General features: G+C 31.3%; 1 protein-coding gene across 1 annotated transcript; it reads right to left on the bottom strand.

Annotated features, from left to right (window-relative positions):
- Positions 1 to 486: 486 nt before the first annotated feature.
- Positions 487 to 13,046, bottom strand: LOC125076326 (formin-like protein 2). The gene is made up of 4 exons (XM_047688444.1): positions 12,955 to 13,046; positions 11,525 to 11,699; positions 10,393 to 10,666; positions 487 to 898 (listed from the first exon to the last, which is right to left on the bottom strand). Exons 1-4 carry the CDS (start codon positions 13,015 to 13,017, stop codon positions 487 to 489), a joined length of 924 nt encoding a protein of 307 aa, XP_047544400.1. The 5' UTR covers positions 13,018 to 13,046.
- Positions 13,047 to 18,416: the final 5,370 nt, after the last annotated feature.

Genomic DNA, 18,416 nt, shown 5'->3' with positions numbered 1-18,416 from the left:
GTTATTTTATTCTTATACATCATACTTATCAGAATACATACAATAAATTACCTCGCATTGGACATTATTATTTTGAGAGGTACTTTTTCATTTAGCGTAATAGTGGTAATCGTGGTCCTTATTAAACCCAGTAATAACATGTACTTTGAAAAAAGTATACATTTGTGCAACTGGTAGGTACTCTATGAATACATTTCGCTAACAAAAAATACCTCATTACTGATATCAGTAGTTTTTAGGTTAGGTTAAAGATATTTGAAAAGATAAATTAATTAATACAATTTTGTTTTTTATTTATTTGTAAATATGGTATATTCAAATATGAATACTGTTTACAAGTTTTATAATTTAAGTAGAGAAGCGTACATATAAGATTTTAAGAAAAAAGCAGTTGTAGGGGTGGCAAGTAATTAACTTTATGTTAAAAGAGCGAATGGACATTTTTTACCTTATTGTACCCGTCTGTCTATATTTTCGAAGAAATTTTCATTTCCAGCGTCGACGATGTAGATATTCACGACTATATAAAAGTTTACTCAGTTTTCTTCTTATCATTCTATCTTTATGTTTCTCGAGCACATCAGCATATACGTCCGAGAAAGGCAGTATATTTATGACACCATCATCGCTAACTATTCCAGGTAAGCCTGGTACCATGCCTACCTGGGGTGGAAAGGCAGGAGAGTAACTAGGAATCATAGGATTTGAATAAGGTTCAAAAGGCATAAATGGTAAAGGAGGCATTGCTGGTATTAGTGGTGGATATGGTGATGGTAAAGGGGGTGGAAAAGGTGCTGGTAGTGGTGGCGGGATAGGTGCTGGTAAAGGAAGTGGAATAGGCAGTAAGGGAGGAGGAGCTGGTAACGGGATCATAGCTGGAACTGGCTTCTCAGTAGTCCTAAAATTGCAATAATCTGGAATATGCTTAGGATACCAGTACAACGGATTACACGGATCGTAGCTTGAAGAAATTTTGAATTGTCTTAACCGAGCACATTTTGTCAGAGGCGTGCAAGACAATAAGATCAAAACCTGTAACAAGTAAAATATGAATTAGTGGTAAAGTAAATAATATTTTTGAATAAACTGAGATAGTTCTTGCGTATTATTTGTATACCTTTCGAATGAAGTTCATGTTCCGCGAATTTTCATCAGCATAGCGGTTGATTGCAATGATTGGAGTTGTGATTTTAAAGTGGAACTTCTTACTGTGTACGTTCTTTTCAATGGAAGGACTTTTTTGAGAAGACAATAGGGTTTTTTATTGTTTCCATAGAACAATGAACACAAAAATGGGCAAACTTTTCACTTTATTAAAACAAGACGGAATTCAATAGAACTGATTTTGTGAAGACATTTCTTATTTTTCATTGTTTTAAGAAAAATATGTAAACTATATTATATTTTTATATTTTAAAGGAATTGACAAGTGATGAAATTTGTTTTTCAGTATAACATGAGAAACTTTATGAAAAATTTAGAATTCCGAAGATTTCACTTATATTATGACACTTATATTATTTTTTACGAGCTTTTATTTAACTCGCAATGTAAGTATATACGGGTGAAATCTTGCAACTCAATTATGAAGCAGATATCTTTAACTTGATTGAAATTTTGTTCACACGTTCAGTTTGGATGATAGTGCATACAATGGTATACATTTGGACATGCATATTAACCGAGTAGGCTGATTTTCGGATATGTTGTTGTTATTGTTGTTTTGGATGGAAGGGTTTTGAAAATCTTAACTTGATTTTGTTGACCTCGATTTCTTATGTGCGTTCGCCGCCATTTTGAAGAAATGGTTATAAGTAATTTTTTTTTTTTGTGATAACTCGGCTGTGCGTCGTGATACAAGAATTATGATAAAACATGTTTTTGTTGTTTCATTTACGCTCTACAATTTAGATCCTATACATTTTTAACCTATCGTGGCTAGAAATGTATATAATAATATAACTGGTGGCGCTGGTTATTGAGATATCGAGCAAGAAACTGAAAACTAAAGTCATCGTACAGTTATGACGTTATTTGCTGTTTTCACCTTTCCCGTGGTGAAAAAATATTAAAAAGAAGGGTTGTTAAAAAACTTATAAAGCATGTTGATACCTACAAAATCGTTTTTTTACACAAAAATTACACTTTTTATGTCATATTAAATATTTTTATTATTTTTATTGTGCACTCTTCACGAGTAGTTGTCTCTGATGGCACTGTCGATATCGGATTGGATTAGGCCATTATTTTAATGAGCTAGATTGTTTGTGGGTCATATTTTGACACATCTTCAATAGTAATGTGCTAAATGTGTAAATTTTCGATCTTGACCCCTGGGGCTTTTGTCGTCCCCACTCCTAGCTTAAGCTTAAAACTTAATTGGAAGGGTAAATAGTTACTTCTTAAAATGGGATTTTGCTTCCTTATTTACCTATTATTTCTTAAAATAAAATGATATTGAGCATAGCTTATAACTACTCTGTATATCTTGTGTATCTGTAGGACTGAAGAGAGTGAGGTGTGGGTGGGTGGCTGTTAGTGGTGGTAGAAATTGAGGTTTTAGTTCCTCCCTTTGTAAGACAGGATCATTTGGAGATTGTATTTGATGGCTTTGTTGCACCCGTTGAGGACTACTTTTCCTTTTAATCGACGTTTACTATTATATAGTTGGTTCTCAGATCTGGTGTACGTACGGTCTGATTACTTTCCTGAGTCCTTAATGGGTGTCTGGGTCGTTGACGTTTGTGTTTGTTTTGTATCTCAGCCTGTGACCCGGTTAACACCAAATACTTTTGCTCTCCGAATTGAGGGTCACAAGGCTCACCTTCTTAAGAGCATGTAGTAGGGAAATAGGGGGGATGATGCAGTTTAATCTGAGTCTGAACCCATGCTGGTACTCGATACTCTGCCTAGCATATGTTTGCTCCGCGATTAAAATGAGAGCTTGTTTTACGAAGTTGACTCTTTCTGAGAGTCCTGTCCCCTTAGCTTTGCTCCATAGGGGAACGGCATGCAGAGCCCTAAACTTCTTCTGTAAGATTATTACGTTGAAAACAGCGGAGCTGTGACGATAAAATGCCTGTCCTGCTTACTGGAAGTGATATAATCATCATGTCAGTCTCTCCACAGCCCCAATGGCTGTGCGAAGACTAAAGCTTTGCGTGCCCATTTCTATAGCTTGGGGCGGCGGTAGGGGTAAGAGTACCAGCAGCCTCCTCCCTCACTCACAGTAAGAGGATGCATAAATCATTTTCTTTATAATTTCATTTTTGATTTTTTTTTTAAATAATGTTTGCGTGTGCATTGGTGCTTAGTTATTTATTAGGTATATATTAAGTATAAATTATGTTATCGAATCGAAATCGAAATAAATTAATATAAAAATGAAATAAATATTGATGGTATAGTGACAGGAAATTGAAAGGTGAATGAAAGGTAAAAAGGCAGATCATATTGCCTCGACCATTTTTCAATTCAACCACTATTAACTTATTTTCACTTGACCTGTATGGAAGCGCCATATAAACACATATTTTATATCGTATTAAAACATAAAGGCAAGATGGACACTAATTAGATCATCATATTCTATTTACTCTGGAAGGCGCGAAAATTTGGATTTGATTGGAGGTAGCCCTTCACATTACCACTCCAGTAAGTGACGCTTGTGATTGACAGTTATATATAACTTTATTTTATTAAAAAATAATGAATTTTCACCTTCGTGTGTAAATACACATACAATATAGCATTCTTTAACTTTAAAAATTTTATAATTTTATCGACGTTTCTTTCAATAATTGATAGAGCTATTATCGTTATTTAGCATAAGAGCGGGCAATTTTTTTTATCATTGCAACACTTTTATATGAAATAGGCTGTTTATACAAGGCCATCATTCCTAAATATGGTGAAATCGCTAAATCTGGTGAGCTCGGATTATCTTTAACATCTTTTTTTAATAATTCGAACAATATTTCAAACGGAGACGCTGTTTCTACTTCATAAATTGGTTCTGAGTACTGCGTGTAATGTTTTAGATCGTCTAAATAATATTCAAACTCAGGAACATCCGACCTTTCTTCAACGACACGATACGGTGAAAATGAGCCCAGTCTGGAGCGAATTAACTTATCAAATATTTTCAAGCATTTATCCGGTAAATGAAGTGGATGCCAGTAAAGAGGATTGCATTCATTAACATCTCTATACCGTTGCTCAAAGTCAAAGTTGTCCATGTATGTGACGCCAGTTATGGAGCCGTCTATAAAATTCAACATTGTCCAATGAAATATTAGAATGCAAGTCCATGCCAATATTCTGTAACAAAATCGTAATCATTAATTAATTAATTGAGTTTTTGTATGGTTATTATTTGGTTTATAGTATACATTTGAATAAAGCACTTGGGAGTTACACTGCCGGGTGAGCACTAAGGGAAACATTTAATTGGCTTAAGCTCTTAACAGGGAATCTTGCAAAGATCAAAGAAACACCTTAATCACACTAGTTGTAGTATTATAATTGAATAAAAAAAATAATAGAAGACGTCAACGTTTAATAAATTGTCGTGTGCGAAAAGACGAATTTGAAATGGAAAATAAGAATTATAAAAAAATTCTTTGACAAAAAAACTATTTCCTCATTTTATAATATAAGTTGGGTCTTTTTAAAGTCTCTAAGTATTGTCTAAAGTTAAATCTTATGCGATATTCTTTCTAGTTTGCTTCTTTCTCCCAGTTTTACTAGCGTTCATAAGTAGTTATTAAAAATAAAGTAAATGGTTATGCCGGTTTTTCGATAAAAAAACTATTACTTTGTTGCAATACAACTATATTTCATGTTTTAATATTTTTTTAATGTTTTGTCTAGAATTTCTATGTTCTCCAAAATTACCGTCACACATTAGGTCAATATAAATTGGCGTCGTATTTTGTTTTTAAAAAATAATTTATCAGACATACCCTCACAAATTTGTTAGTGGACATATGAGGGGAGTTTCACACACTCCACCCCCCTGACAGGGTGTACCTCCCTTCGCTATCACTAAGCATTGTACCGGTTGCTGTTTCCTACGCTCAATTAGTAGGCTATTATACCTTAAGCCTTTAATCTTCTCTGTTATTATTTTCTTTCTAATTTACAACATTTTTATTAAAATACTATATGCATAAGCGGAGGCAGCTGTAAATATGTATCGTGTAAGACTGAGATTATATACTCGTTAAAAAGTACAGTGGTCCACATATCTCCTATATTATTATATAAGAGATATTATATTATATGTATACGGACATGTATCATCATGACGATGTTTTTGTTCTTTAAAGATAAATTGCTTATGAAGGATTTTAACCCACAATCAATTAAGATACACGCGTTGTTTTACTTAAGCTTTTTGGTTCACAATTTATAATTATTTATATAATAAGTTATGACTAAGAAGAAGTAAATAGATGTAGAGAAATAGAAATCATATTATGCGTAAACATAGATAAAAATATGTGGAATAAATATAATGTCGACGCTCTTAAAATAGACTCGAGAAATATAAAATGTATCACATATAGTACGTACCGTTTCATTTTTCAATAACGTTCTGAGTGAAACGTCAACTCGTTTCAGCGACGTATTGTTAACATCTGTTTATAGTTTCTTTCTCTTGGCCCGCTGAAAAATGTCAACGAACAAATTTCACAGACCACCTGCGCTGTGATGTAATTGACTTAATGCATAAGCGAAACACAATGTCGCTCGTTGTAAAACGGCGCGAAGCCAAAATAATGAAATGACATTCTTTTGTTTTTGCTTTAATTGACAAGCACTGTAAATGTGTTGTATATTCGATATTTTTTATTTATTCCGTCTCTTGTATTGAATATAAATGTGAAAACATTTTGAAATGTTATTAGCATTCGAATTCGGTTTTACTCGCATGTTTTTTCCGCGTTATAAAGTAAACTACATCACTCTCCGACTCGTTGACTATCAATATGATAACGTCACCTGGACGCGATCCGTGAGCATTTTGAATTGAAAAATATTAGTCGGGACAAAAAAAATAGACGACAAAGAAATGTTGAACTTTATTAAGATATTGGGAAATCGAATAATAACAACTTAATAAAATACTAATACTAAATCTGCATAAATTTAATATCAGCCATTCCTGGTTGTCGTTTCAATACTCGATGAGTCTTTATAAAATCCATAGAGTGCAGTAATAGAAATAACCCGCTAAATTTTATCTGAAATTATCCTCTTACGTCGACAATATTTATATTTCTCAATAAATTCTAGTTTCTAGTTTCTGTATAATCTTCATTTTGTGTTATATGTCTAGATTTAATAGTAATTAATAGGATTAAAGTTTATTCATTCTCTACTCTATTTGGTTCTACCGTCGCGTTTTGAGGGTATCTATAGATTTTTATAAAAACTGGTAACAGAATTATCGGCGGCCGGTCACAGTTTGATTTACACTCTGCAAATTTAATAAAAAAACATTTCGAATTTTCGATTTCTTCATTTTTAATGAAGATAATTTTTGGTTGAGTTAGTAATTTTTATGTAGAATTACCCACTTGGTGTTAGGATTTGTGCAATTTCGTAATAACCACTCATCCATTATATATATTCTAATGACAAACAGCAGTAGAAAGTATGTTTCTGTATCGGCTTTAAGCGTGACTGAGCCAGTTTAACTAAAGGCACAACAATTTAATGTTGGTGACACATTGGTGATATGAGGAATGATTAATTACAGTAGAAACGTCTATGGGCAGTGATGACCAATTTCAGGTGACCCATTCTTCAGTCCATCTAATAATGACTTGAAAACAAAGCTAGAATTACTAAGTCCAAATAAAAAAAATGTCAATGAAATTAAAAGTTCTACCAGTATTTTGGTCTGCTATTTGCTGTTGTAGTTCGGCACCTGATAAAAATGTCGCGAGAATAACAATCAAAATTATTGTACAATACATAATGCATATATTATGTAACTGCAGCAAATAAAAAGAAACAATATTATCACTTCGAAAATGCTTATACATTTATTCACGTTGAAACAGTAATTGAAATGAAAAATACATTATTGCTACGAGTAAAATAGCGCTGTATTCAATTTTTACTTTATTTGAAAGGTAAAAGGTTGTTTTGTGAATAATAACGAATGAACAATGCTTTTTACTATTTATTGAAAACGTAGCATTTATTGGAAAAAAAGACGAATCCGTGTTAGTGTGACGTGCCACACTAATGTCACAAAGAAAGTAATATTATAAAGAGTTTTTGCTCGTTTGATTTTTCTAGATTCACAGAAAAACTGCTAAATGACATTTAACTTTAACATTATGAGAGATTTTAGTTTCAGTACGGACGTCGCTTAGAATAATAGATATATATTTTCGTTGTACTTATTGTCTACTTGGTTGGCTTGGATTGCGTTTTAGGGGTAGGTCGTTAGTTGTTAGGAATTAAAAAGTTTTTGTCCTCCCTAGGGATTCAAGCTTGCTTCAAATCAAATTTCATCGAATTAGATTCAGTGGTTTGGCTGTGTAAAAGCAACAGACGGACAAACAGAGTTACTTTCGTATTTATAATATTAGTATAGATTATACTATTGTGAAATGTATTTGACTGAAAGATTAACTATTATTTTGTTTCGGCCCATTTTTCATCAGAAAAAATTACATTTCGTAATAGTTGCTAGCTTCCCTTTCCTGCATCGTGATTTAAATGTGATGCTTATTAAATTGATTCTATAATGAGATGTTGTCTATAGTATCAACTGTAACGATGATTATATTATTCGTTATTGCACTGTCTCACTCATCCTTCAAATCGAAACAAAGCATTACCGATTATTGTCATTAGCCGTTGGATAATTAGCACGACTGTTATCACTATTTATCGTAACGACTAGATAAAAAAATAACAAAGAAAGAAATGTTAATGAACATTGTTAACGTTTTTTTATTTTTCTTGCAAATTTTTTTATATATTATAGATTGACTTAAATAAATGTGCCTAATTATAGCCTTTTATATAGCTAGATTAATTATAATAGATAATAATTCATCGAAAGATAAGCAATAAAGATATTATATAAGCCTCATATGTATAAAAATACTTCTCTTGTAATACTGGTTTAATATAAATAGGTACTTGTTTAAGTTTATATTTTAAATAATATGTAATTTATCTTTTGGCGTCTAAAATTCACGTAGCAGGAAGTCACTAACATAATTAAAAAAAAAAAACAATCCTACGAAAATTAATACAATATATATTTTTTCATATTTTTAAATTATATAAACGTGTATCTAATGATGTGTTTATTCATAACACACGTTGCCATTTGTATCACTCGGATTAAGACGTGATAGATAAATTCTACAGCCAATACTGAGATTATTATCTTCATTATTATTCGAAGAATACAGACAGTCACATGTGTAATGAACTACTTTTCTATTTATATGATCAAATACTAACATCTTCGTAATATAATACACTAATTTAAATGCCTCATTTAAACGCGTCTAACGTGAGCGCTAAGCTCACTCAATCTACTAATGCAACAATATTATATTTCCCACAGTAATGTTATCTTAGATTATAATGACATTGCTACGCCTTTGAAGAGTACTTCACAAGCCTAGTCTCGTCTAGGCCGAGAAGATGGTGGATGCCATGCTTAATATTCGGAAACCGAGGTGGGAAGTTCACCATCTTTACGTTGGTGTCGTGCGATCGATGACCTCCTATGTGGTACCGTACTGGAGGGCTCTAGCGTTGTGGTACTATCGTGTCAGCAAATAATGATTCGCTCACAAACGCATCGTTGGACCTATCCTGTCGGAGTCTGGATGAGACGAAAGCGAAGCATCACCGACAGGTCATGGTTTTTTTTTGGAGAATATCTGTAAAAGATTTAACGCGAAATGTCGATGTTTATGCTGGAGGCGTTCCCGAGTGGATAGGGGAGAGGTAGAAACATATGAGCAATTGTGACTGTGTTACTTCTTAGGGATACGACGTGAACTATCACAGCCTTAGTCTGTGAGATTGTCATAGTCCAAAATGAATCTGTCTCTTTTTGGACTATGACGATGATGATGAGCGGGAATAAAAAAGAGCCGATCCCGCTCGCAGGAGACGATGAAGGCGCCGTCTCAGCCCTGTCCAAAGCTAAACGTGTCCAATGCAATGTGATCGTGGGGCCGTTGACGCGTTGACGCCTCTAAGGAGGATGGCAGGCAAGATGGCCTCAGACTACCGTTTGCACTAGTGAGGAGTGCTCAGCGAGATTAACTTCTTCCCCCGAGGACAGCTCTGCTAAGACACGAGTGGAGCACAGCACGGGAGGCGCCGCTCCCGATGGGTTATATTGACTCTACCCAGAGCCTCTCTGCTCGTGTTATTGGGTTATATTTCACAAATCGGTTTGACTGCCCAGGGGTGTTCTTGAAGGTTATTATAAGATTATTATTAATTTGATTCGATTTTTTGTTCGCTTATATTATCGGGATTATAAGGTGAAATTGAGTTATATAATAATAATGTCTCATAATATGTTAACCAATTATAAAGACAAAATTAGAACAATAATTTGAAAAAAATATATATTATTAAATATATCAAATTATAATTAACTCAGTTACAGTAGTTTTATTTATTTTATTTCAATTATTTACCAATATAGTAGCCATCCTCCGAGGAGTAAGTGTCAACACAGCTTGTGATAAACAAACAAACTGCAGTTATTGAGAAATTTATTACGTGATCATAAGGTAAAAGTTTATTTTAGAATCTGTAACACAGAAAAGAGCAGCTCTGTTGCAATGCTAATGGGCAAATACTTGTATCGGAACTGCAGATATTTGTTTCAATTTGGTGTTTTACCTTTGAGTCTCTGAGTCGTGCCGTGGAGGGTATCTCAAAATGTGGCATAACAAGTATAGACAAAGATAATTTTGATTTAGTTTAATTTTTAGGAACATTATTTAATTCAATATGACACTTTTGGTTTTAACTAGTTTCCATTTTATAGTAAGAAATTTTTAATAAATTAGTTTTTTGAGCATTTTATGTTTGGTAACGAAGGAAATATTATAATCATACGATTATCATTATCATATGTTCCATTTCATGACGATGAATTGGACAATTAAAAAAAAAAATTAAAACAAGGTATATTAGATTTAACAAGAATGAGGATACAAATATAAGGGACTCAACAATGTATATTCTAATACTTTTATGGAACAAATTGTTGTGTTAATTTTAATAATAATAAAAACTTTACATATGTTTTTTCAGATTTGTAAGAGCCGAATATTTAATTATAGAACTTTTTTATTTAATCTTTCAATAACTTCGTCGAACTTCTTATTCGTTATAAAAGCAGGAATTTTAACAATTCTTGTCGGACAACAACAATCTCTAGTTAATTCTTTTGAATCTAATATAACATCGCCATGTCTTTTTTTCCTATTTAATATTAATGATTCATTAATTATTTTGCCTCTATTGTTATTTTTTCGAATTATTTTTTCATTTAAATCCTCTTTCAGTTGCATCAATTCATCGTCTTTAATTATACCTTTCAAATTTTGAAAGTAAATTATATCCTTGTTGATCTCGTACTCCATATTACACTCTTAAACAAAAAATACAATTTTAAAATTTTGATTTTGTTTTGACTCGAGATGTCTTATCTAATCATTTAATTTTCTAACAAACAATGAGATTTAAGGAAATTGAAATAAGTGGTTCATATGAACACGTGCAAGGTTAATGTATGTGTGGTAATTTGTTGCATTTTATATTTGTGTATTTTTTCTATTTTTAAGTACACTCATTTTATGATATAAACCTATTTACTATATTTAATTGAATACTTATTATAAGTTAATGATCAAATACACAGGAAGATGAAAAATTTCTAGAATGATAATTTTAAGGGCAAGAGAAATAATTGACGAAGACAGCGCAACAAGGACATAACTTTTAACAACTGAAGCGGACTAAAGTTCCGCCTATGCCTAGCATACCTAAGTGGTAATCTCGTCTGTAGTCTGATGAGAATTTAAAATTTTTATTTGACTTTCTTAAAGGACATTAGCAATTATATTTAATAAGTATAAGATACAAGTAATATTTAACTATAATAATAATATTAAAGCCTTTATTATATACAAAGGCAGGAATGCTAACAGAATTTTCCCGTTTAATCTGGGAAATAATGTAACCGATCTCCTGTCACCATTGCAGGCAACAAGGTGTTGTGTTAATCTTTCAATAAAACAATAATCCTATTATGCGATTTATTTTACTGTTTACTAATTTCTCATCCATAAGAGAATGAGCTGAGGCTGGTGTTAGTAGTAGTACCCTTGTCCTTTTTCGTACCCCTGACAACATATATGCAAAATGTTAAGATGATCTATCGAGTACTGAAGCCGTAAATGCGTAACACCAAACTCACTTTTCCATTTATATTAGTTATATTAGTTACCTTTATTTGGCGGACATTGGCAGTGAATTCTTGGTGTTTTAATTGGCATTAAATTATTTTCATATCTTCGGAAAAAATGCCCAATAGGTGCTTGAGGCATCGACCATGACCAATGTTCCCAAGGTAATGCCGCTTGAACGTTGAAACAAGTACTTGATACCATTATAAGCATTGTCTGAAATGTAAATCACTATTTCAAGTAATGTGTTAGTGCAGACTATCATTAAAATAAAAATGTGGTATTATTTATAACTGAGTAAATATAAGTAAATACTGAGATTTTTTTTTTTTCATTATTAATGGCAGAAAGTTAAATTTTGAAGAATAGATCTCATAAATGATTGCATCATAGATAAAGTACGAAAAAGTTTAACAACATTCTTAAAATACGTAAATAAGTATAATTATAATATCAAGGTTCTTTTGGGAAAATAAAAGCTATGTATTTGCTTTGAAAATTTATTTTTAAGGTCATTATTAACTTAGCAACTGAAGATCATTATTATTATTGAGTAAACAGCTGTACTCTTCACTTTAATGTTATTTTAGTAGAAACGGCCAAGATGTTCGGAAAGTTTTCTTAGAATTCCTATAGGGTGTAGGTGGGAAACGACGTTTAAGTGTCTGTTCCGGTTTGGTAAAGTAATTGTTTTCACTGATTACCTTGCCTTTGGTCGTGTAAATTTTTTTATCATAATTTACTTTACTAACTCTATGCGAACATTCTGGCCTTACGGTTGGTGCTCTCAATTCTTCTCCAGACGTTGTGGTATGAGTAGGACATAGCGTGTACGGGTCTCTTGTAGTACTTTTCCTAAACGGAGCATTATCTTCTGATGAAAATCTGTTCTTGTTGTCTCTTGGATAGAGAGATTTATAAAGAGTTTGACTTCTTTTTAATCCAACGTGAATTGGAAATATCATTATAAAATTACTAACATTTGATTCGCATTCTCCTTTACAAATTTTAAAAGGAGCAGTAAACATCAGGCTTTCTGGTCGGACGGTTGGTTCTAAAAAAAGGTCATTTTTCTCTTTTCACTAGATCGCTTATAATTAACTAAATGATATTTGTAAACAAATTTAAATATGTACTAGTAATAATATAATTGTTATTGTAAATACTCATCCTAAGAGACTTGGTCAAATTAAATTAAGAAAAATATGTGTGTTCGTGAATTTTGGCTAAGAATGGATGTGGTAATTGGCGCGCATTATTAAATATATATAATGCTATAATATAATATTTTACCCGATATCGTAAAAATCCGTACGGAATCGGGACGAGCAGCTAGTGATTAATTAGTTAATTAGAAAACACATAAAAAAGTATACAGTTTTAATTAATTAAATTATTTTTGAGTTTGAGTTTTAAATTAATAATGCAAAAGTAGTTTTATGGTTACTAAAACTTTTAAAGTTTCACTTACTTTTGCCATTAATAATTCCTTGTATAAATTCCTGCCCGTCTGTGGCACTTTTATTTTCTTCATCTAGTATATCTTTTGAGGAATCAGTTGTAGCTATTGAAATATAATCTAATAAAAATATTATTGGGTAAGCCAGTAATAAAAACATTTTATAGCATGTTTTTACTGTACTCGTTCGATATCGTTCGAAATATGTTTGCATCATAATAATGTTGAAAGACAAAGTATTAAGTTATAGATTAAAAATAATAAAAAAAATACCTTTTAAATAAAACTGTATTAAACGAAAAAACAGCTTAAAAAAATAATTTTGATATTTACTTTTATTTGATAATATATGGATGAACTAAATAACAAAAATGAAGTTACAAATAACATAAAACACATATTAAAAATTATAAACAGGCTAAATTGCGTTTTTGATATGTAACATCTTTGCTCTCGATTTCTTTTAATCTGAAAAGGGGCGGATGTGTGTAACAGGAAGCGCGCTATTTGATTTGACCAATGCTGAACGCTTTTTAGTTTTATTATTACCAAGGTGAGATGTCAGGTGTTTCACATAATAGGTAAATTTTTAACGATTAATGGTTTAGGGTATCAGTTTAATATTTTTTATCCCTTTTCAATAAACATAGAAGCGAGAGCTAAAACAGAGATAGCCTTTTTACTAGTTTTATTTGGTTAGCGCTTTGCTTAATTACCTAGATTGATATGTATAATTTATAAAATACTAGGATAAGTAAGTTTTAAAATAATTAGCGTTAACTACATGGTCATTTTTATCATAAAATATTGTGTAATATAACAGAAAGTATAAATCCAAATATATTTTTTTTCTTAATATTTATTTAATGTGAAGATTAATACTATTTGTCAAATAATTTGTTCTAAAGTTGTTGGTACGCACGCCCACGCGTAATGTCTCTAAGAGAGCGTTAATATTCATTGATTTATTATATAACTCAGAATTTACAGAATCAACTAATACAAAACTTATTTTATTAAAAAAGAGTTACGTTATATACTCGTAAAACATATAGTCACCTCTTTTTTATGTCGGTAAAAACTATATTGTCATGGTCGCCTCTAATATCGGAAGACGCATAGTGATGTAAAATATTTTTGTATATCAATTTATAACTGTCATTGTGTATAAACTCTTTCCAATTGGCGAAAGAGTTCTTGACAATTGTTTTGCCGAGCACTAGATAAAAATAACTATTGAAGACAGTGGCCTAGAATGAGGGAATGTTGATAAATATATCTCTACATGTGACATAATTGAAACATTGTTTTAGGACCCAGCCAAATTTCTGGGAATTCTTTGTAACAAGGGAACAAGCTCGAAATAGTACTTTGGCGATTCACAATATAATTGGTACGTTATTATAATAGTATTTTCGAATGAGGTTTTAATCTTGATAAGGTAACATTATGCTGTAACACCAGAACAAAGAGTATTGTGATTACATTATCTGTATCACGGATATGTAGATCGTATTGTAATTTGCGTGAATAATAAACACGAAGAGCACGCCTACGTGTATCTTTCAGAACGTTAATAAATAAGGTTTAATGCGTTTAATCCAAACAGGCAGCAGCGCACTCTAGTTTTAAAACAAGCTATGCGTGTATATTAATGGGGACGTTTTTAAATAGTGAAAATATAATATATAGGGCGAGGATATACATAACTATTGAATAAAATTATATAAAACAAAACTTCAATAAAGTATAAATCGGATTGACTTTTAAAAAAAATACATTACATAAATTTATTTCAAACAAAAGAGGAAGATTAAGAGGAAAAAAGGTATACGTTGTAGATAATAAATTTAAAAAAATCCAAGTGATTTGTCTTGGAACTTTATAAAGACATAATTATTATAATATATTCATGAGTAATTGTAAATTGGGAGAAGTCTGTTTTTGAATGGAGTGCCATCAAGTCGTGTTGCTTGCGTAAGTGAAAACGGGTACTGTCAAATTTACAAAAGCGCTTCTCATATCATATGTACTGTAACTGGATAACCTTGTCAGTTATGTATTTTTTTCAAGAAATAACGTATAAGGTCGCTTTGATAAATTATCTCAAAAAACTCTTAACATACTACTAATGAAACTGTTATATAAAGTGATTGAGTTATGTGTGCCTAGTGTGAGTGTCACAAAATTACTCGTACTTCACCATCGCGGTAATCGAGTTAACGTCAAACGTAACGAGCATCATAAACAAACGAGTGCTAGTTAAAATTATCATCTTTATAAAATTAAAACTGTATTGGTATTTAATAAATTGTTAGTAAGATTTTTCAGAAGACTTCAGGAGATTTACGGCATCAATTTATAGACTGTAAGTTATTGTTATGCTGTGCTTTTGTTGTTGTACATTTTATATTGTTCTGGGATGTTTTTTTTATTATTAAATTCTTAAAAGTATACCTATAATATATTGTTATTTATTTCAGATGCCGAAGCGTAATCTAATCAGTGAGCACTAAAATGTCTCCACTTCATGCCAGCAGAGCAAGTAAACTAAAACTTGCTTTTTAATAGACTCTAAAAGATTTTCGGTACAAATCTTATCATTGGCACAAATTATAACATTATCACATTTTCATGCCTTGGAGTGTAGGTTCTCCTGCGCAGTTGGCTGATGTCCGTTGGAAATGCTCGCCGCGACCAAAAGGAGTACTTAAATTTATTCAAGGAATAATAATTGAGCAATATCAATTATACTAATGAATGTGTATGGCATAGATTATATATGTGGTACAATGTTGACAATCGTACTTCACTACATTGTATAAAACAAAGTCGCTTACCGCTATCTGTCCCTGTGTATGCTTTGATCTTTAAAATGACACATCGGATTTTGATGCGGTTTTTAATAGATAATTTGACTCAAGAGAAAGGTTTATATGTATAATACATACACAATAGAGAAACATTGATTATTGTAGAATTTTGTAAAGTGATGTCGTAAATAAAAACATTTTTTGGGCTTACATTGCAATAAATCTACGAGATAGATCAAAATAATGTACACCTTACAAAAGTCTTCAAAAAAGTCCGCGATGGTACATACATGTCTATGTCTTAGGTATAACCTACAATAACCATTTTTATCCTTTATTTTTACGAGAAATAATGGCTTATTTTTTAAGCAATACAGAATTAAAAAAGCTGTGAGCGCTGTAAGACATTCTGTTGTATATATAGTATCAGCGTTGCACCGTGCGAAGCCGGAGCGGGCCGTTAGTATACTATAAATGTGAATGTTTGTATGATTGTTACTCAATCACGCAAAAAACTGCTGGACTGATTTACAGACTGACAGACAGCTTATACCCTGACTTAACATATAGGCTATAATACTCGTCTCCAGGTTCATGTTGAACTGCGGTCGGAATTTTGTAAAATAATAATAAGAAGTATACCGTGAACTTTGTAAAACGTTTATGTGTGAAGGTGACATCTTACTATCAGACGGTCCACTTGCTATAAATGAATATACTACTAATTCCAAATTTAAATTCTCAGAACAGCTATAACTGAAAAGACCTTTTTTTAATATGAAATGTTTACATAGATTACTTGAAACGTACTTATAAAATATATTTAAATTAAGCTCGGCAAGCATCGAAAATAAACAAACATTTTCCAATATCACTAAATATACTTCGGATTCTAAGTGAAGGGTAATGAGGTCGTTGCCTATCATAAGCTTGTTGATCCTCTCTCGACATAACAAACGATATTCGACTTCTTTCATCATGATATTATGATGTTAATTACGAAAGGTAATAGGCACTTTTATTTCATCCTTGATATTCTTTTATTATTTTCACTTGTGTGGAACTATCCAAGTCAATTTATGTACATACTAATCATTGTATAATCCATCTCTTTATTTTTTATTTATTTAATATGTCAAATTGGCTATCTTATGTCAAGTGGTCACCATTGCTCATAGACATTGGTTGTGTAAGAAATTTCAACCATTCCTTACATCGCCAATGCACCACCAACCTTGGTAACAAAGATGTTGTTTTCTGTTACCTGTATGTATGTAGGTATTTCTGCTTGTAAATTATTTTAATAAAAAATATTTTTTAATAAATTGACATTACTTTAGTATTTTTGCAGCTTGACAATAAAACAATGATAGCTTTTAATAAGTGAAATGGCTACTATTGTTACAAACCAAAGATTGGGATTGAAACATCGCATACATTACACTGAAAAAATGTTTATACACCTATCTTTTTGTCTTTACGAGATTAGAGAACTGGTTAATTTTTCGCCCAGAGAAACTCGATTTAACAGAAATGTTGCTGGCATTCTTCTCACCAGTCATAATTTATATATCATTAATGTACAGAGTATGAAAATATTTAAGTAGTTGGTTAATAATTCTTACGTTAATTTAAATTGTCTATACATATAATAAAATTGGAGTGTCTGTTTGTAATATTAAAATAACCGCGTTTTACTCATTGCATATGTACGTATACACGGTACATATACCTAAATAACATTTTAAAAATAATAATAAAGTCACGATTTTTTAGTAAATTCAAACGCGCACGAAGTCGCGGGCACAGCTCGTATTAAAATAAGTCTCAAAACAATTACCGTAAATTCTGTTATAATATTATAAAAAGCATAAAATTCACACGGCTGTTACTGTCTGTTATTATAACATGCTTCGTTTCAACGTGTTTTGTACAGCTTCATCGATTATGAGCCGTTAATTAATTTAGTTCATTGTTGAGATTTTATAAATCAAATGCTTATAGCAATCGGGTTTCGGTGATTAATACACAATCCTAAAATTATAATTTGGAACAAATGAGTATTTTAAATTAACAATACACAATAAGCAATGCAACGACGAAATTTTATTAATAAAGGCACATCTACAGTACACATATTGAACGCTTATTAATTCAAAACAAGTAAGTAACATTAATCTGATACATGTACCGATCACAGATATTCAGCTGCTTGACAAAAAATTACTAAATAATTCAATTTGGAACGAAGTTCTTTTATATATATATTTTTTTAATTATCGTTAATTTTTAAGTATCTCAAACTTTATTAATTTATTTAATTGTGCCTGTCATTTAATAGAATAAATGTTATATATGTATGTATATAGCGTAAGCGAAATTGTTCCGAACCGTCAAACGATACGTTCTTTTTTTATAAAACCACAATTCGAGTGGAGCTTAATTAAAAAAAACGAATAAATTTATTCTAAAAAATTTGTTATGAAGAATCTAATTGTTTATTAATTTTACGCATTGTATGTTTGTTCTATTACTCACACGTTACTAAACTAATCATCCGTTTGTGATGAAACTGTAGCAAGTTCAGCCCGCGAAGATTCCAAAAAATAATTTAGGAATTTTTCTTATTCTTATTCTCGTTCAATATAAACGTTTTATGAA

This window comes from Vanessa atalanta, chromosome Z (assembly GCF_905147765.1).
Source record: "Vanessa atalanta chromosome Z, ilVanAtal1.2, whole genome shotgun sequence".
In the NCBI taxonomy this organism is placed as follows: Eukaryota; Metazoa; Arthropoda; class Insecta; order Lepidoptera; family Nymphalidae; genus Vanessa; species Vanessa atalanta.
This window is presented reverse-complemented; position numbering and strand designations above follow the sequence as displayed.

What these genes read in the sequence shown, in the direction of transcription:
- LOC125076326 (XM_047688444.1), bottom strand. Translation starts at nt 13,017, where the DNA reads ATGAAGAAAATAAAAGTGCCACAGACGGGCAGGAATTTATACAAGGAA. An exon ending in CCAATGTCCGCCAAATAAAG is followed by an intron (nt 10,667 to 11,524) that starts GTAACTAATATA and finishes TTTTTGTTTAAG; the next exon opens with AGTGTAATATGGAGTACGAG. An exon ending in GCTTTTATAACGAATAAGAA is followed by an intron (nt 899 to 10,392) that starts GTTCGACGAAGT and finishes TTGCAATTTTAG; the next exon opens with GACTACTGAGAAGCCAGTTC.